The sequence below is a fragment of the Pleurodeles waltl genome, chromosome 3_1, assembly GCF_031143425.1.
Source record: "Pleurodeles waltl isolate 20211129_DDA chromosome 3_1, aPleWal1.hap1.20221129, whole genome shotgun sequence".
NCBI lineage: Eukaryota > Metazoa > Chordata > Amphibia > Caudata > Salamandridae > Pleurodeles > Pleurodeles waltl.
The window spans coordinates 1,494,550,690-1,494,567,204 of NC_090440.1; the positions used below are offsets into that span (position 1 = coordinate 1,494,550,690).

At 37.1% G+C, this 16,515-nt stretch overlaps 1 protein-coding gene across 1 annotated transcript in view; it reads right to left on the reverse strand.

The window, feature by feature from the left end:
* LRP1B (LDL receptor related protein 1B) overlaps positions 1 to 16,515 on the reverse strand; it is a 4,500,992-nt gene that overhangs the window by 966,417 nt on the left and 3,518,060 nt on the right. Inside the window, exons 44-46 of the mRNA XM_069225083.1 lie at positions 3,664 to 3,856; positions 2,310 to 2,435; positions 1,403 to 1,531 (exon numbers count right to left, since the gene is read on the reverse strand). Coding sequence (XP_069081184.1) covers positions 1,403 to 1,531; positions 2,310 to 2,435; positions 3,664 to 3,856 — 448 coding nt within the window. The remainder of the gene's footprint in view (positions 1 to 1,402; positions 1,532 to 2,309; positions 2,436 to 3,663; positions 3,857 to 16,515) is intronic.

Consider the following 16,515-nt stretch of genomic DNA (forward strand, 5'->3'; position numbering starts at 1 on the left):
CAGGCCTACCATTGCATCATTGTCAATCCTTCTGCATGACAAATGCCCGATACAGGCCCTCACATCACAAGCCTCTGATCCATAGCAGTCTAGGAGATGATACAGGACTTCACACCACAAACTCTCCAGTTTCTTTGGAACTAACAGGTACGGGATGCATCCTCAGCACAGAGATTAATATCACCACCAGGATTTCAGGTATTCTTGTTCAGCGAGGCTAACTGGTACCCTGTAGCCGGTCCAAACTCCATCATGTTTGGCCTGAGCTTGTGACTTTGTTCTGGTTTGAAGTGACCAGATAGCTCTATTTTCACTTAGATCCCTAAAAGTGTATACTTCTATTTCTACTGATTGGATTTTGTTTTCATTTTGGTTTTGTTTTATTTATTAAAAGTGACTCTATGTTTCTAATCTTGTGAGGGATCATTTTTGGGGGTGTTTTCACTATGTTACTATTTGAACTGTTGTACAAATACTTTACACATTGTCTCTGAGTTAAGCCTGACTTTTCTGTTTCAAGGGTTGAGCACAGGCTAATTTAGGGTTGCTTGTGACTTCACCCTGACAAGGATTGTGGTTAATGTTTGGGGAGGGTTTCACCCCCCCACAAGGAAATCAATGTCTTACATATGGTATAAACATTACAGCTAAATTAGATAATAGATTAGACTATCTTCTCACATAACTGTATTCCTGCACAACTAGCCATAGAATTATAGATAAAGACACCTGTTTTAAAATTGACAATTTAGCTCACTTATAAATTAGTTGTAAAAAAAATCCACTACCTAAATGATATCAGCACAAAAAGCATTTGTTATTGCAATGTACATTAAATCATGATAAGCAGATAGAAAATTTAGAAAATGAACAAAAATGTATCAGTGGTTTAGAATAAAATGAAAATTAAATGTATCCTAATTGTGAGAAAACCAACATCCAATGTAATTGAATGACAAATGTGTAATTATGTCAAAACATATCTACCAAATTGATGAAACTGCATGCAGTTTCAAGTATACAAGGTTAAGGTGGTAGACCAATGTATTATTATTATGTGTTAAGGAATCTAATTTGACATATTCATATTTGCATCTTATCCAGACAGTTTTTAAGAAATCAACATTAAGCACAAATCAACACCAAGTAAAAAAAAGATTTGTAGTGAGCATATGTGATTATAATTTGAATTGATGCTTGTATAAAATAATACCCAAGAAATTGGTACGTTTACTTTCAGTGTATGCTTATTAATATTTTGGGTTTTCAGTCAACTTTAATTGTATGATGTTAACAATTCACTCTCTTTCAATTAATGATTAGGAAAATCAGTTATGGATTTAATAAATTAAAAATGCTGGATGAAAGAAACTCATGTATTTCTGTAGCAAGGAGTACTTACCACAGTACTGTTGTTTTTCATCTGATTTATCCTTACAATGGACAATACCATCACATGTCAAGGTGTAGTCAATACATTCGCCATTGCCACATTCAAATTCCGTGAACATATTGCATGAAGAATTTTTAGCTAGAAAAAAGAATGAGAATGTTTTTGAACTGTACATGTTTAAAACTGTTTTAGTTGAAGGATCGCTTGAAAGCAACAGGTCATTATACAGTATGACTTCGCTAAGAAGTTCTGCTTTGAAAGCAATCAAAATGAAGAGACATGAAAAGTGTCCCCAAAAATAAACATCTGACCAAAAACCTTTTTAACACATTACAGCCAAACAATTGTAAAAGCTCTTTACTTCAAATGGAAGAGATCAAGTACCAAACAAGTATCATAGTAATTAAGTGGAAACAGAACTCTACGCATCTGATGATGTGCTTTTATGACAAAGAGAATATTTCTATTTTGATATCACTATAAATCTTGTGTTGTTTTATGTGTTAGCAAATCCTTGAAAATTAAGTCATGAACCTTGATATTTGGTAGACAACTTCTATTAAAAACAAGTGGTCAAGGGACATGCCCACTCATTCCAATTTATGCTAGATTAGGAAGGTTTGTGAATAGCATATATCTATGAATTTAACATCATAACTTGTAATTCTTGATTTAATTATTTTTGTTAATTATTATGCATTACATTTTATTACATCTTGTTAATGTTATTTTCAATATGTTATTCTTGACTAATTTTCCTTGAGTTCCTTTAATAAACATTATCAAGTTAATCAATATATTTGGATATCAATTGATTTTTGGATAAAACTTTATTATCTTAACTCTATTACACACCATTTCATATTCTATGAGGAACAGCAATTTCTTCACTGATATGCCTTCTTATTTTACTTACTCACACATCTGGTGTCATCAAGCAATATGCGGTCCCCTCTACAGGAGCAGTTAACGCGACCATCAGGTGTCAGAAGGCACAAGTCTTGGCAGCCACCATTTAGCAGAGTACATGGCGATAGTTCACCTAAATGAAAATATGTTTACAGTTAAGTATCTGTTTTGAAAAAACAAATGAAGAAGCAAGGACACTAAAAGTGTGAAAGAACATTTCAATCCAAAATTAAATATGAATGTATGATTGCTGTAATGTAATGGAAGTGGTGAGGAGTATTTAATATTGAAATAACATTGCCTGTGAATTGCAAATTGTGTTTATTTTAAATATTGAAATGGTCTGACTCCCAAAACATTTTAGAGATGTTTGAGGTTCTTTATGTATTATTCAAGGATACTCGATTCATGAAGGAATTATATACATGGAAATATAGGCTCCATGTATGGAATGAGTGCTACTCATTGGTGCATTTCAACCATGTAGAGATGTATTTCAAATGGAAAGTGTGGACCCACAGGGAAGTGGTTAGGGAAATACAGTACAAGTAAAGGAATACTCATAAAATAGTAGCATTCTGTATATATGCAGAGAGAGAGGGGAACACCTAACTTACAACTGGCTGTTTTAACTGTAAGAGGGGCATAAAATATTGAATACACCACCAACATTGCTCAGTTTCTGGCATTATGTTAAATATGGAAAATGTGACAATGATATAACATTTTAAGTTAAGAAAAAAGAGAAATCGATGGCCTAAAATCTCCAAAAACATCCTCTGTATACATGTTCTATGGAAAGTATAATATAAACACACACCTATATTAGGATTAGTAAGTAGGTGTGTCAGTAATGTGCATGAAAAATTGAGATTGTTTTATATTACACAGTAATGGACACTTAAATCTACACTTGAATTTGTGTATTACAATTGGTAGGGCTTAGGATTAATATTTGTATTAGGTTAAAATAAAGGTAAGATATTTAGAATACATAATTTAAGCTGCATTGAACTGATGTAATGAAAATAATATTATTTTGAAGGTTATACTGAAGAGATGGTGTCACATGAAAACAGGTGATAATTATAGATTGAAGAGGGTTTGTAAGACGTGACAGTGATGTTCAAGTAATGATAGGAGAGGCAATGAAAGTAGAGTTAATGAGAAGAAAGGTAAATCTATATTGCCAATTGTGTGTTTCTCTAGTCCATTTTTCAACCTGCATATATATATACATAACATAATTTTCTAAATAGCACAATAAGGCATAGTTCAAGTAAATCTAAAAGGATTTTCAAAAACACACACTTTATTTCTTCTTTACCAATGATCGCAGGAATATATAGTTTTTAACTTACAACTGTTAGTATCATTGGCAACAGCTACAATGCCCATGGGTTGATGTGGGATATCAGATCGCAGAATTTTAGTATCTCCTCCTGTGTATTTATTGGACCGCAGAATTGCACGTCTAACCCAATCTGACCAAAAGATGTATTCATCATGAATAGCCAGACTTAGGAAGGTCCCTGGTCCTGATCTAACAACTACCTGAAAAATAACATTATGACAATTTGAGAAGGCATCATTAGGAAATTCAGACACCGTTAAAACAAATACAATACAATTTATTTATATTATTTTTGCAATAAATTACTTTTTTTGCCATCACACAAAATTTTGCATTGTTATAAAACATGCTTCTACTGAACATCATTGTTACCAGTTCATTGTGCTTGCATTTTCCTTACATGAAGATATATGTAAGTAAATTCCTGAAGCAGAAAAACTAATTGTCAGAAAATGTGGTAGTGGACCCTTACTCAATTACTAAATAAGATCTCATGTGATGTTTCAGAGATATGTTATTCAGCATTTGGTAGCTTAGGCAAAAGCACCAGTCAGTTCCAAGGAGAAATGCTTATTAAATTCAATCAGCATCAATCATTTAAAATTAAAAGCACAACATGATAACATTCCCAAACCAATTTATAAAGATAAAGAAAATGTAATACAGATATATACACATTTTTTTTTTAAATCAGATAAGGGGAAACAAAGGCTTGGTTTTGTGAACGCTATAAGGCATAAATCCTCCTAGAAGTAGTAAAGCACCATTAAAAAATAATTGTTTATGATGTACTTTCTGCAAACTTAAGAAAAATAAAAAAAATAATAGTTTACAGCTGATGGGGACCCAGACAGAATTTCAGGCTCAACGCAATGCCGAAAAAGTCAAATGCAGTATGTTGATGATAACTTAAAAATGTAGACGCTTGTCCCGGACAAAGTAAAGGCTCCACCAGCCTTGATTTATTCACCATGAGGTCCCACTTAACTCATTTTCAGCAAAGAAAAATCCTGCTTTTTCGGGTCTGCCTTTGGTGCACTCTCCCCGCGCAAGCCTGAGCAACATGTCTGGGTTTTCTGGAGATGGAAAAATGACTAAATCCCACTTTTTGCCAGACTCTGGTCCTGTGTGGTCAGCTAGACAGTACAGGAAGTAAACAGGAGGTCAAAAGGTCTTATGTAACCATTCCCCTTTCTACCAGCACCAATGTTATACCTTTGTACATTGGGACTGCATTAACCAGCATTTTTAACACCACTGCTCAACAAGTGACCGTTGACATGACATCACCATGCAAAACAGGTGCGACTGCTCTATAAGTGTAAGTGGACACTAGGATAATCATAGCATTCAGCGACCAGCACACAGGGCATATGACAGATGTGACAGCAGGCACATTCTCTTTGATGATGTGTTGTACCATCAATTGTGTGAACATTCTGATACAAGATCAATTATAGCTACAATATAAAAAACAAGATTATTTAAGTAGTGATAATGTTAAGGGAAATGTCACAATGAAAATGAGCCAAACTGGTTGGGCATTTGTCCCTATGCTATGAAATGACTGTGGTTGAGACCTATCAATGTGTTTATTTTTACTGATGCAATACAGCAAAAAAATCTTTAAATGTTTATGTGTCCACTGTGGATCTCAGCCAGCACTATGATCTCACACCAATTGGCAGCATTGATCCTGTTCGATGTTCCAAAAACAGTTTCAGCCTATGAATACCTCACAACATTTATGTTTGTTTGTCATCTGACATTAGAAAAGGCTTACCTCTCAGTGCTAAACTAAAGAATTATTTTAACGGTAACCTTACTAACTCTGTTAAATCTTAAGTGTGTGGTTATAGCTCATTGACTCCTTGACCGGACCAGCAATCCTGAACCCTCTCTAACATTAGGATAACTCATATAAACATGTAAGCACAAATACACCTGCATGTTTACAAGTGTAGTGTGTTTCTTTGCAAGAAAATACAGCTAGCAGTTCATTATTACACATTTATAGTGCCTTGAGGTACTCAGTGTTTTGGGGTGAGTGGACCAAATTGTTTTAGATTCGAGCTATATATCACCTATGTTTTTTATCATAAACAAAAATCGTGCAGGTGATGTTTGAAAAATGAAGACACAGGTATGAAATCATTAGTCCTCATATTAGTGCATTGCGAGAGTGGGTAGAAAGCCAGGGATTTCAGCAGCCTTGACAAAGGTTGGTGACCCTATTAGTCTATATATCCAGCTGGACATTGGCATAACTTTACAGAAAGATGAATCATTAAATGTAATCAATTATTTGAACTGTGTGATTTTATTCATATCTAAGGTACCAGAGAAGTAAAGAATAATCCCTGCGTCTACCTTAAGAACTTTCTATGATTCATCTTGCTTCCTGCTTTAATCCAATATTAATCTATTTAACAATTCCCAGGTCTGATTAAGCGCACCAAGGTGGTATTTACCTACTTTGGTGTTTATAGGTCATCAATGATGAAGAATGCTACAGCAAATTCTGAATGAGGTGATTTCTCCTAAATCTTTTGGACTCCTGCAGGTTTTAAAAGAACCCTTTCAGTGAGACCTAAACATTATTATGTAAATATAAACCACTATACCTACCTCTAAGAAATGGACATTGAACAGGTTTTGGAACTTAAAAATATTCTCAACCTATAGATTCAGAAACCGGTTGGACCATGCTAAGTGGCAAAATCAAGTAAGCTAAGATGTTATGATAAACTCTTGTTAGGGGGACACCAAAATAGATCACCTTAGCCCCATGACGAAATGTATGTATCATACATTCTTCAGGGAAATGGAGAACTGCCAGCTGTTTGTAACTCCTCTCACTTTGGTCCTTTGGACTGTGTCTGTTAGGAAGCAGGCAAGCCTGTCAGACTACCTCTAATCTGCAGGGGTTCTGTTTAAAGCAGAGCCCAGCTCCAGTTCCCCAAAACAGTAGACACATGCAATGGCTGGTGTTTTACAACTTTACCGTATTTATTTTACATTATTCAACTCATTTGCATCAGAATGATGATTAGAATTGAGGAAAATATGAGCAGTCATTATTAAAATCAGATCAGTTTTTATAAATGCTCCCAAAATATTTCCTCACACATTCTTACTGTAGTAGCCCAATTTAACTACATTTCACCCAGCCGCTGAATCCTACAGTTCCCTGCTTGAGTTTGGTTACAACAGTAGCCTGGGTTCTAGAATTCCAAGTCATGTTAGTTATCCTTGCATACCATACATCGCCATTGGGTCTTTAGCCAGACATCAGCCTTCCAGCGTTCCCTTTCTGGAACCAGTTCCCTTGTGCTCCTCCTCTCCCTAATTCTGATATCTCTTTATGCCATTCCATGGAATAATTTTCTAAGGAGATGGGAGGAGCTGCTACTACCCAACTAGTCTGGTTCCACTCCAGAGCATTGACAAAGCTGTTTTTAGATACAAACTGGAGATTTATGCATCGGTGCATACTTAAAATCTGGTGCATGTTAACTAATAGGTCATACAATCTGCCAGTTTTTAACCAGGTTCATTAAATATCATATGCATCAAAGTATGGATAGTTTTTGAGATGCATTTTCAAATTGGTACAAGACACAGAAGTTTTTTTTATGTCTTTTTGAATAGAAAACTGACAATTAAACAGGAACACAACACAATGAAGATACATAACACTGACGATTCCCAGTAGCAGTCGTTCTCCCCATGCACGTGATAAGGCCCCTGTGTAAGCCGAGATTTAGTGATAAAAATCTAGATTTGATGAAGTACTCATTTTATAGATTAATTAATGTGTGGTTTAACTTTGATTAATCAATGTAACAATGAAAATGAGAGTCTTATGAAATGGCCACCATCTTATATAGGCTTATGTTAACTTTGCATGAATTAAATTATTTTCATTTACTTTGCACATATTTTGTCTAGTACGTTTCTTAACCAATAAATGTGTTAATAGTGACATCTACAGGACTAAAGCATAAGCATACACAAGGTTGTTGTCTGATGTAATTAATTAAATGTTTCAATTGTTGTTCGAGGTCTTAATATTCTCATTGTTAGTGAAATGTTACTAACGTGTGTTTCCCTCGAGGGTGGAAGTGAATGAAACAATGTTAAATCACATATCCTGAGCACGAGTTCTTGATGAGCCAGAAACAAAAGATCCACAGGTGAGACGGAAGAGAAGGAAGTCTAGGATACAAATGTATTAGTTTAGGGATTCGACATCCAATGAAATTATGACTGATGTTTAAATGTGTAATTCCTAGATATCTGTTTTAATTCTAATTGGCCATATTTTGATCACATAATGTTTTGTCCAATCAGTTTCATTTGTCAGTTCAATTTAATGTTGGTCACCACTTCTTGGAGACCAAAGTTTTTTATCAGTTTTAGCAGGAGAGTAGGATCAGTTCACTCCAGTTAATGCTTTAATGGTTTAGTGTAGTTTATGATCCAAAATCTAAACCATTACCCTATCCTATCTCGTATCCTGTATTCCAATGCTGATTAGTGAGGGTGTCCCTCTGATAAAGCAAACAAACCTGCAGATTTTTTAGTACGCTGGTAAAGTATGAGTCATATTTGTTATGTATTTTTATTTTCCAGGTACCAGCTGCAACTCACTGAATCAACTTCTGCTAATGATTTTTTATAACCGGAGTTAGATTTTTTTTAAATAAAACTTTTACATGAAGCCCAACATCTGGATGCTAATTAGTGGTTAGTGAAGGAAATGTTTTTCTTGACATGCTCTTGAATTGTTATTGATGTTTGTCATTTGTTATTGGATTTCATTAGCGTAGATCTTGGTGTTATGATCTTGTGTTATAATTATTGAATTGATTTGCTTAGTTGCTTTGGTTAAACACTGATAGATGAGGTGTTCTAATCAGTCTCTGTTGACTCTCTACATGTATAATCTGACAATTAGTTTCATGACTTTAGCATTGTTAATAGGGAAACAACATTGTTAACCTTTTGACTAAAATGGGTGTGGTTATTGAAGTACTATGAGATTTTAGATTTTATATTGTTGTAATGATTATGATGTCATGAAACTGACATCCCCTCAGTACAATTTCGGTTCGGTCCAATCGACCTGATACGTGAAATCTACTATCTGATTTTACGTAATAGCTTAGGTTTCTCTGCGAGTTCACACCCCCAATAGAAAAATGTAAATCTAATTACTAATTAGATTAGTAATGGGAGAATGAATTGCTAGGACAAGAAACTGTTGTTGATTTAACGTTTAAAAGCATGCGACAAACTTTATGTAATCCGTGTTGCATGATTTGCAGATCCCGCTAAGCTGGAACATGTTATATGTTTCTTCTATGACCTTTTCTTGACTTGAACAATGCAACAAACCTGTCTTAAAACAATAGAACCAGCATTACGTACACCATTACCAACCTACTAAAATGCTTAGGTATGTGCTGACGTTTACTTAGATACTTGTGTGATTGAAAAATTGACAGTTAGTGAGTAACGGAAATTAGGTAGGTGTAACACTAAAATTGCTTCTCAGAAGTAAAGGAATGCATGAGAAAGGAAGTATGAGTATCAAATCCCTGCTGCTTGTCAAGAGAAGATTTAATTTAATTCTGCAACATTGTAAGAAATGTATAACTTTGTTAATCAGTGTATCAATCAGTGTAGGTATAAAAGGTGTTCTAGGGAAAGAACAGAGATTTGAGAGAATGTGAGAAGATAGAAAGCAAGAGCCAACCACATTAACCTTTGCCTCTTCTGCTGTTGCTGTTCTCAGAGATGAAAGCCGAAGGTGATTAGAGAACATTAGTCATAGAAAGACAGAGACAATATTATAGAATAATAACACTAAGCTGACTACACCAGCTAAAGAGAGCAGGTTTGAGTGTAGAAAACTTAGTGAGATCCAAAGAGCTACAGAGCTATTATATACAGTAGAGTTATTCACTCTGATGCATATATTGCATGGACAGATTCAGGATACCCTTCATGCCTCTTTCAGTAACTTTGTGCTTGATGAATAAAATTACATTAATTCACTTAAATAAATACTTCAAAACCCCTTTTACTAACTTAGAAAAACAAACTCACTAAATTAGTTTGCATTTTGAAATTATTGTTTGCAGTTTATTACATTTCTTAAAACCATTCTCAAATAAAGATCCACATTGGGGGTTCAGACAAAGAGTAAGTGGTAGCAGGGAAAAAAAAAAATGGTAAATCAAACTGTAATGGTTTATTCAGTAAAGTAGGCAGTACACCGAGCATATGCATAGTACATCTATGACGAGAAACCATTGTCATCTCAATTGCTTACATGAGGTGGCTTCTATTTTTACAGCACAGTCTTCACTGCTGTTCACTGTTGCTAATGATAACACCTGGAGCACACTTCGCTGAACCAGACAGTTGCTGGTCTGATGCCCCTGGACTTTAGGAAAATGGACACAGGGTTGCATGTATAGCATACATAAGGTGCTGGAGCAGAATCTTCAAATGTTAAAAGATAATGTGAGTTGAAGGCAGTCCTGTTTCCCAAATCCCACTTGAGTTGATGAAAAATATATCGCTACCTGGATCACCCTTGTGCTTTGGCATGGTAACACTTTAAAGGCACAATGTTTCATAGCACGGAAATGTGACTTTGCCATGTGGCCATAGAGTAGAGCAGGGGTAAATATAAGTAAAACTTATTTTTATACATTGCAAATATCAAGTGTAATTTGTAAGACCACAAGACAATATACCAAATATACAAACAGATGTAACAACTGTAAAAAGAGTACATAAAAAATAGCTAGAATTGAATGGCAGATTTTTTTTCAATCACTGGCAATTGCATTGGATACATCTGTTGAGGCAATCACTACCACCACTAATATGTGTGGATCTGGGAAAATGTAACCTGAAAAAGAAGGCCCTGATGGAAGAAAGAAGGACTCAATGACTCCCAACTCCTCCTAGCACTCTGGGACTGAAGTTACTCAGTAAGGGTCAATGAGCTCCTTAAGGGTCAAGTGGCTGGTCTCATTTTTGCCTGCTTTAGGGATAAACAAAACAGATGGATTCCTGACTCCAGGAGGGCCCAACTTACTATAAAGGTCAAGATCATGTAGGAGACCTGGCTAGAAAAAGACATTGTACCTAAAAGCCTGCCTTGAGTAGTTGGAGTTGGAGTGCTAAAAAGAAGGAACATTGCCAGCTGTTGGGGAAAAGTACATATTTTTCCATCTCTGAAGGATAGAGTCAGGATGCTGAAGCCAAGCAGACATTAAAAACAAGACAGCTCCCCCGAGCATTGTTTTCACCGAAAGCAGGTTCACCACAACGGCTGAATGAAGCTATCTGGCCTTGGGGATCCCTGCCCAGTCTTCGCCCCTCAGAAGCATTTCAACTTCAAAAAAGGGATTCATTCTGAAGCTAATTCTTGGATCAGAGCAAGGTAACAAATTTATCCGACCTGCAAAGCATCATCAACAGCCATGGAATTTAGCTCTGTCCTGCTCTGAACATTTGATGGTAGCAGGAGCTTGAGCGCAATGATGATGTATTTGACTTCAAGGACCCTTGATGACCACTGATTTGGGCCTTACACTGCTGAAGAGTTAGACTTGCACTTCAGAAACTAAAGGGCCAATTTATTTCCTGGCAGATGGCCCATTCTTCTGCAAGAGTAAAGAAGAAAATTACTCTGTCGCTCTGGTGGAGAGACCACCCACCAGAGTTATCAGGAACTGCCGCGACAGAAGTCTGTCCATGCTCCGTCAACATGTCAACAGTTTTCTTTTTTTTTTTTTTGAAAAGAAAGTCTCAAAATGCATTTTCTTTTTTAAAATAAAAAAGATAACACCTCCCTCACCATGGGAGTGAACTCCCATGGTCCGGGGTGCATAGCTTCTTTTTTACTGTCCCTCACCACCCAGGTTTGCCTGGTGGTGAAGGACAGTAAAAAACAGTTAAATATCTGATATTCTAATTGGGCAAACTGACATATAGCCAATTCTCAGCCTGCCCTCATTCCATTGAACTGTCATGGAAGTTTGGCCATAGCCCTGATGGAGAAATCACTACCATGGTTGAGCTTGAAGTCCTGTTCTTCTTCCTACTCTGAAAACAGATTTACTCCTTGACTAAAGTGAATTGTCAACCATTTGCAGGGTTCAAAAGGGTGGAATGGAATAAGTGAATGTTCACAACTTACATGTTTGTAGGCATTCACAAACTTACAATAAAAAACACGCCTTAAACACCCACTTCCCACACCTTAATTGATATTTACTTCTGCATGTTTCTAACATAAGCTGAGAAAGTAATTGCAAATAAACGTATTTGAAAACCTTTTGCTAATTTTTAGCAGGTGTAAGTGGTGGCAGTTTTGGACATAAAAGTACGTTTACAGTGAATCAATATCCAATACATGACCTTGGTATTTACAAGACTAGTAATTCATAGGCCTTTATTATGTTTCAGGCAGAGTGACATTGCTGCATGGAATTCCGCTGCAGTGGATTCCTAGTGGACAGGCTCTCTCCCACCAGGTTTTCCCAAGTGGAAATTTTACATTGAACAAAAAAATTGAATGAGGCTTTGGTGGAAGCAGTAGTCAAGTCTTTTTGCCGTGCATTTTGTCCTGACAGGAGGAAGCATATACAGCTCTACCTTTCCACAATGTAGCTTACCCTTCTTTACCCTACTCCTGTGCTCCTCTACTGTACCCTCTCAGTGCAAGGAATGAAGCACACATTTGCCAACTGCTTTTTCTGTGTTTTTTAAACCTCACAGCCATGGGAATTCTATGTAGTTCTTAAGTTTATAAATCCACCCCCCACTGCAATTTCCTATGCAATGAGGTTCACTTTGTAATTGCAAGTTACTGGTTTGGTGTTACTAAATGGCAACATTATTTTTGCATGCGGATTTGATACTCAGTCAGTATATGGGAACTCGTAATAACCCCTAGGTGGAAATTACAGTGCATAAAATCCCCCACCAATGGCATCTGAAAGGCTCTGAATAGTGAATATCATGTGGAACACTGGACAGTTATTCCAAATTCTTAATAATTTAACTCATGATAGGTGGTATTCCATGCTGTAAAAGCAGTTGATAAAGGTAATCCAAGCCTCTAGGAATCTATTTCTGAAATAAACTTGCAGCGGCAGCTACTGCATAATGCAAACGGGGAGGGGGGGGAAAAGGTAAACATTTTATATTTTTTTAAAGAACTTATCTTCCCTCTGTGTCTGCTGCCTCACACGACTCTTCTTCTGGTGTCCCAGCAGTGTATGCTGAGAGACAAACACAGGCTCTCCAGCAATCCTGGTGTTGCTTTCATTCAAAACCTCTCAGTGACTGCCTCTCAGACACAGCCCTGAGGTTTGTGCAGTTTCTCCAGCCCAGCTGTGTACAAAGCCAGGCTGGAAAAACACAGTGGAAGTGCACATGTGAGTATTGCCGGCCTCAGATGGCAGGCCAAACACACATGAATGCTTAGGTGCACTCTTCCCTCCTCCCGCCTCCCGCCTCCCCCCTCTGCTGGCCCAGCCCACTTCTCCCTGCACTGCTGGCTGTGCCAGAGGCTGAAAAATAAAATGATCTATTGTTTTATTTGTCTGCTTCTGGTACAGCCATTGGTGTGAGGCTCCTTCGCCATAGTGAAGAAGCTTTCTGTGCTGACTCCTATCTTGAGAATTGATGGATCCTTAGATGGAACACTAAATTATTTCTGTGATTGCTGTCTGCAAAATTTTACAGTTAAAGATCTTATGATAACCATGTTCAAAACCACCTATGCGGTGCAAATAGAATACTTGTAATAAATGAACCAGCTTGGCTTTCAGGAGAAACCCCAACCACTGTGTTTGTTTATGATATTTATATTGACCAAAAGCATGCAAAAAAACTTATGTTAAATCAATGTATATTCATGAGCATAAATATCGGTTTTCTGTAAACATAAACTGTTCATACCCTACTGGAATAAACGTAGGCATAATGTCAATTAAAAGTTCTTATCATCATGCTACATTTCACAAGGGGAAAGTTAAGAATAATTTTAAGAAATCATATCATAGATTAGCGTTTCATTCATAAGATGTTTTGCTGTTTGCTTTCTGTGTGAAAATGTTTTTGCCTTCCAGCACCGACAGTTTCCCCTTCACGCTCTAGTGAATGCTTCAAAAGTTCTATGTTTATCGATCTATACATGTCTTATGAATACATAACAAAGTATAAACTCAAGCTGAATGGAAGGAAAAGTAAGATGCTGTGAAATATCAGAAACAAAAGTCCATTTGTATTTTTTTAAATATTGTTTCAATCTTCATGAGGAGAGAAGCCATGTAAGAGTGTACAAGAATAGTACGAAACCCAAAGAGATTTATCAAGGCACACAGATCATCTTGTGTGGCTCTGTATGGCCTGATAAATCTAGAGTAACATAAGGCAGCGCAACTTGCTGCCTTGCATTACATGCAACACCCATGCTCCACCCCTGTATTTTGACACATTCCCAGATTTACTACTAGTCATAGCCCTAGGAATGCATCAAAATCCTATGCCTCCACAGGTGAGGTGTAACGAGGGGAAATATCTTTATTTGGACTTCAGTCTGCAGCACACATAGAAAGAAGAAAATGCCTCTCAGGATTGGTTTTGTGCAGGAACATGTCCTTTCCTGCATGGGAACAATCCTGCCTACAATGCAGGCACTCTTGCAACATGACAAAAGGGTCCCTTTATTGGCGCTAGGCAGCCAAAAGTATGAGAGGAATGTGCCATATAATTAAAAGAATGGTGCATCCCTGCTCTTTACCTTTCACACAGTTCTACAAGGTGGCTTGCTGCATTGTGCTGTGAGAAAACATGATAATTCTACCCCTCAATTACTACATGCTTCTTTGCTGTTAGAACAGTAGTAAGTCTTCTGCAAGTAGTGGGAGGTGGATTAATTTAAGTTGGTAATCACACACAAGCATGTATTTTTAGGGGTCATTTGTTAAGGTTTACAAACAAAATTCCAACATTAGAGTATTGACCTGTCAAAGTTTTCTGGCAAAACTTTGATTACATGAATATCAGGATAAGATTAGAATCAAATTTCCTGTTCACAGGAAGAAAGGAGAAAATAGATTTTCAGAACCTATGGTAATTGACAAAGTATGTGGTAATGCTGTTAGAGTAAATTTGCGCAATTGGTGGAATGTTGACAGGGCGGTTAAGGTCAAGGAAATTCCTAACAAAATGTGTAGTTCTGATCAATCTAGAGTGTCTCAGGGCAAACCATCACACAGTGAACCCGTTACTGAGGAAACAAATCCTAGAGATGCTGATAAATTTGTTCTTGAACATTATGTATGCAGAAGCGGTGGACAAAGGGTGAAACCCTTGAGATACCGTTAACCCTCGGAATTCATCCATTGTGTTACATTTCTGATGAAATGTATCATTTGTGTTATGATTTTGTGTTTTATTTTCCTTAATGTTTTGTATTCTTTTATGTTATTTTATTTTGTTATTGTTCTCTTGTAGATTGCTTGTTTGATGAGTAATGTGTAATGTAAAAAACTAAAATAAATTGTTATTTGCTAGTTTGTAAGGGAAGAGGATAATGTAGTATTATGCCGCGTCTTCGTGACTCGCGTCTCGCGTTCGATAGCACGCTCAAAACATTACGAGTAGAGAGTACGATTGAAAGGCGGTGGCTGCGACATTGCAGCGGTCTACAATTATAACAATAAACTTACGGTTTTCTTCACCTGAAGTCCGAGTAATTACACTAATCCTTTATAGTAGTAAACATGCCTATCTGCCTCTTCAAGACTTTAGACCTGTCTCCAGTTCCTTGTCTGTAATTCTCACTCAGCAATCCTTGCTTGTCCTTACTCTGGACCATCTCTCCAACCTTGGTTCTTTAACTGTTTTTGCACATGGACCAGAGACTCAGGGCCAGATGTAGGTAGCCGTTTGCATGGTGCAAACTGCGAAAATCGCAGTTTGCGCCATGCAAACGGCCTAACGCGATGCTCATTCACAAATTGCGAGTCGTGAGACTCACAAATAGGAAGGGGTGTTCCCTTCCTATTTGTGACTCGCATCGCAATTCAGAATTGCTTTGTGACCGCGAATGCGGTCGCAAAGCAACTCGCAGTTACCACCAGTGTCACACTGGTGGTAACTCATTCGCAAAAGGGAAGGGGTCTGAGACACCGTTCTGCATCCGATATTGCGACTCGGAAATTGCGAGTCGGACAGACTCGCAATTTCCGAGTCGCAATATCGGACCTTACTACATCTGGCCCTAAATTATATATCACTCCATTGATCAGAAGTGTCAAGAAGAAGATTCTGCTAGAAGTGATTGATATTTGTATGAACCTTGAAATCCCCGTCTCCGTTTCCAGCATTCCTTGGGAGTGTCGATATCCCAACCGATTGTATCCATTGGGAGAGTCAGTAACTCCAATCCATGTTATGAGTTCAACCTTGGGAATGTCAGTAACTCCAGTCTTGTTCCGAGTGTAACCTAGTTCTGAGTGTAAACTTATTTCTGAATACTTTAAGAGTTTCTTTAAGCTCTAACCTATGTATCAAATGTAACCTTGTTTCTAGTATGCCTTGGGAGTGTTCCAAGCTCCAATCCATGTATCGAGAGTAACCTTAGGAGTGCAAGTAACTCCATACGATGCTCCGAGTTTACCCCGGGAGTGTCAGAGGCTCAAATCAGTATTTCAAGTTCTTCTTCCAGGGTCTCAGATGAGACTCATGTAAGAATCTGGTTATTCTGCTCTTATTGAAGCAGTGCATTGTAAATCATGTAGATGCTTGCTAGTGTATT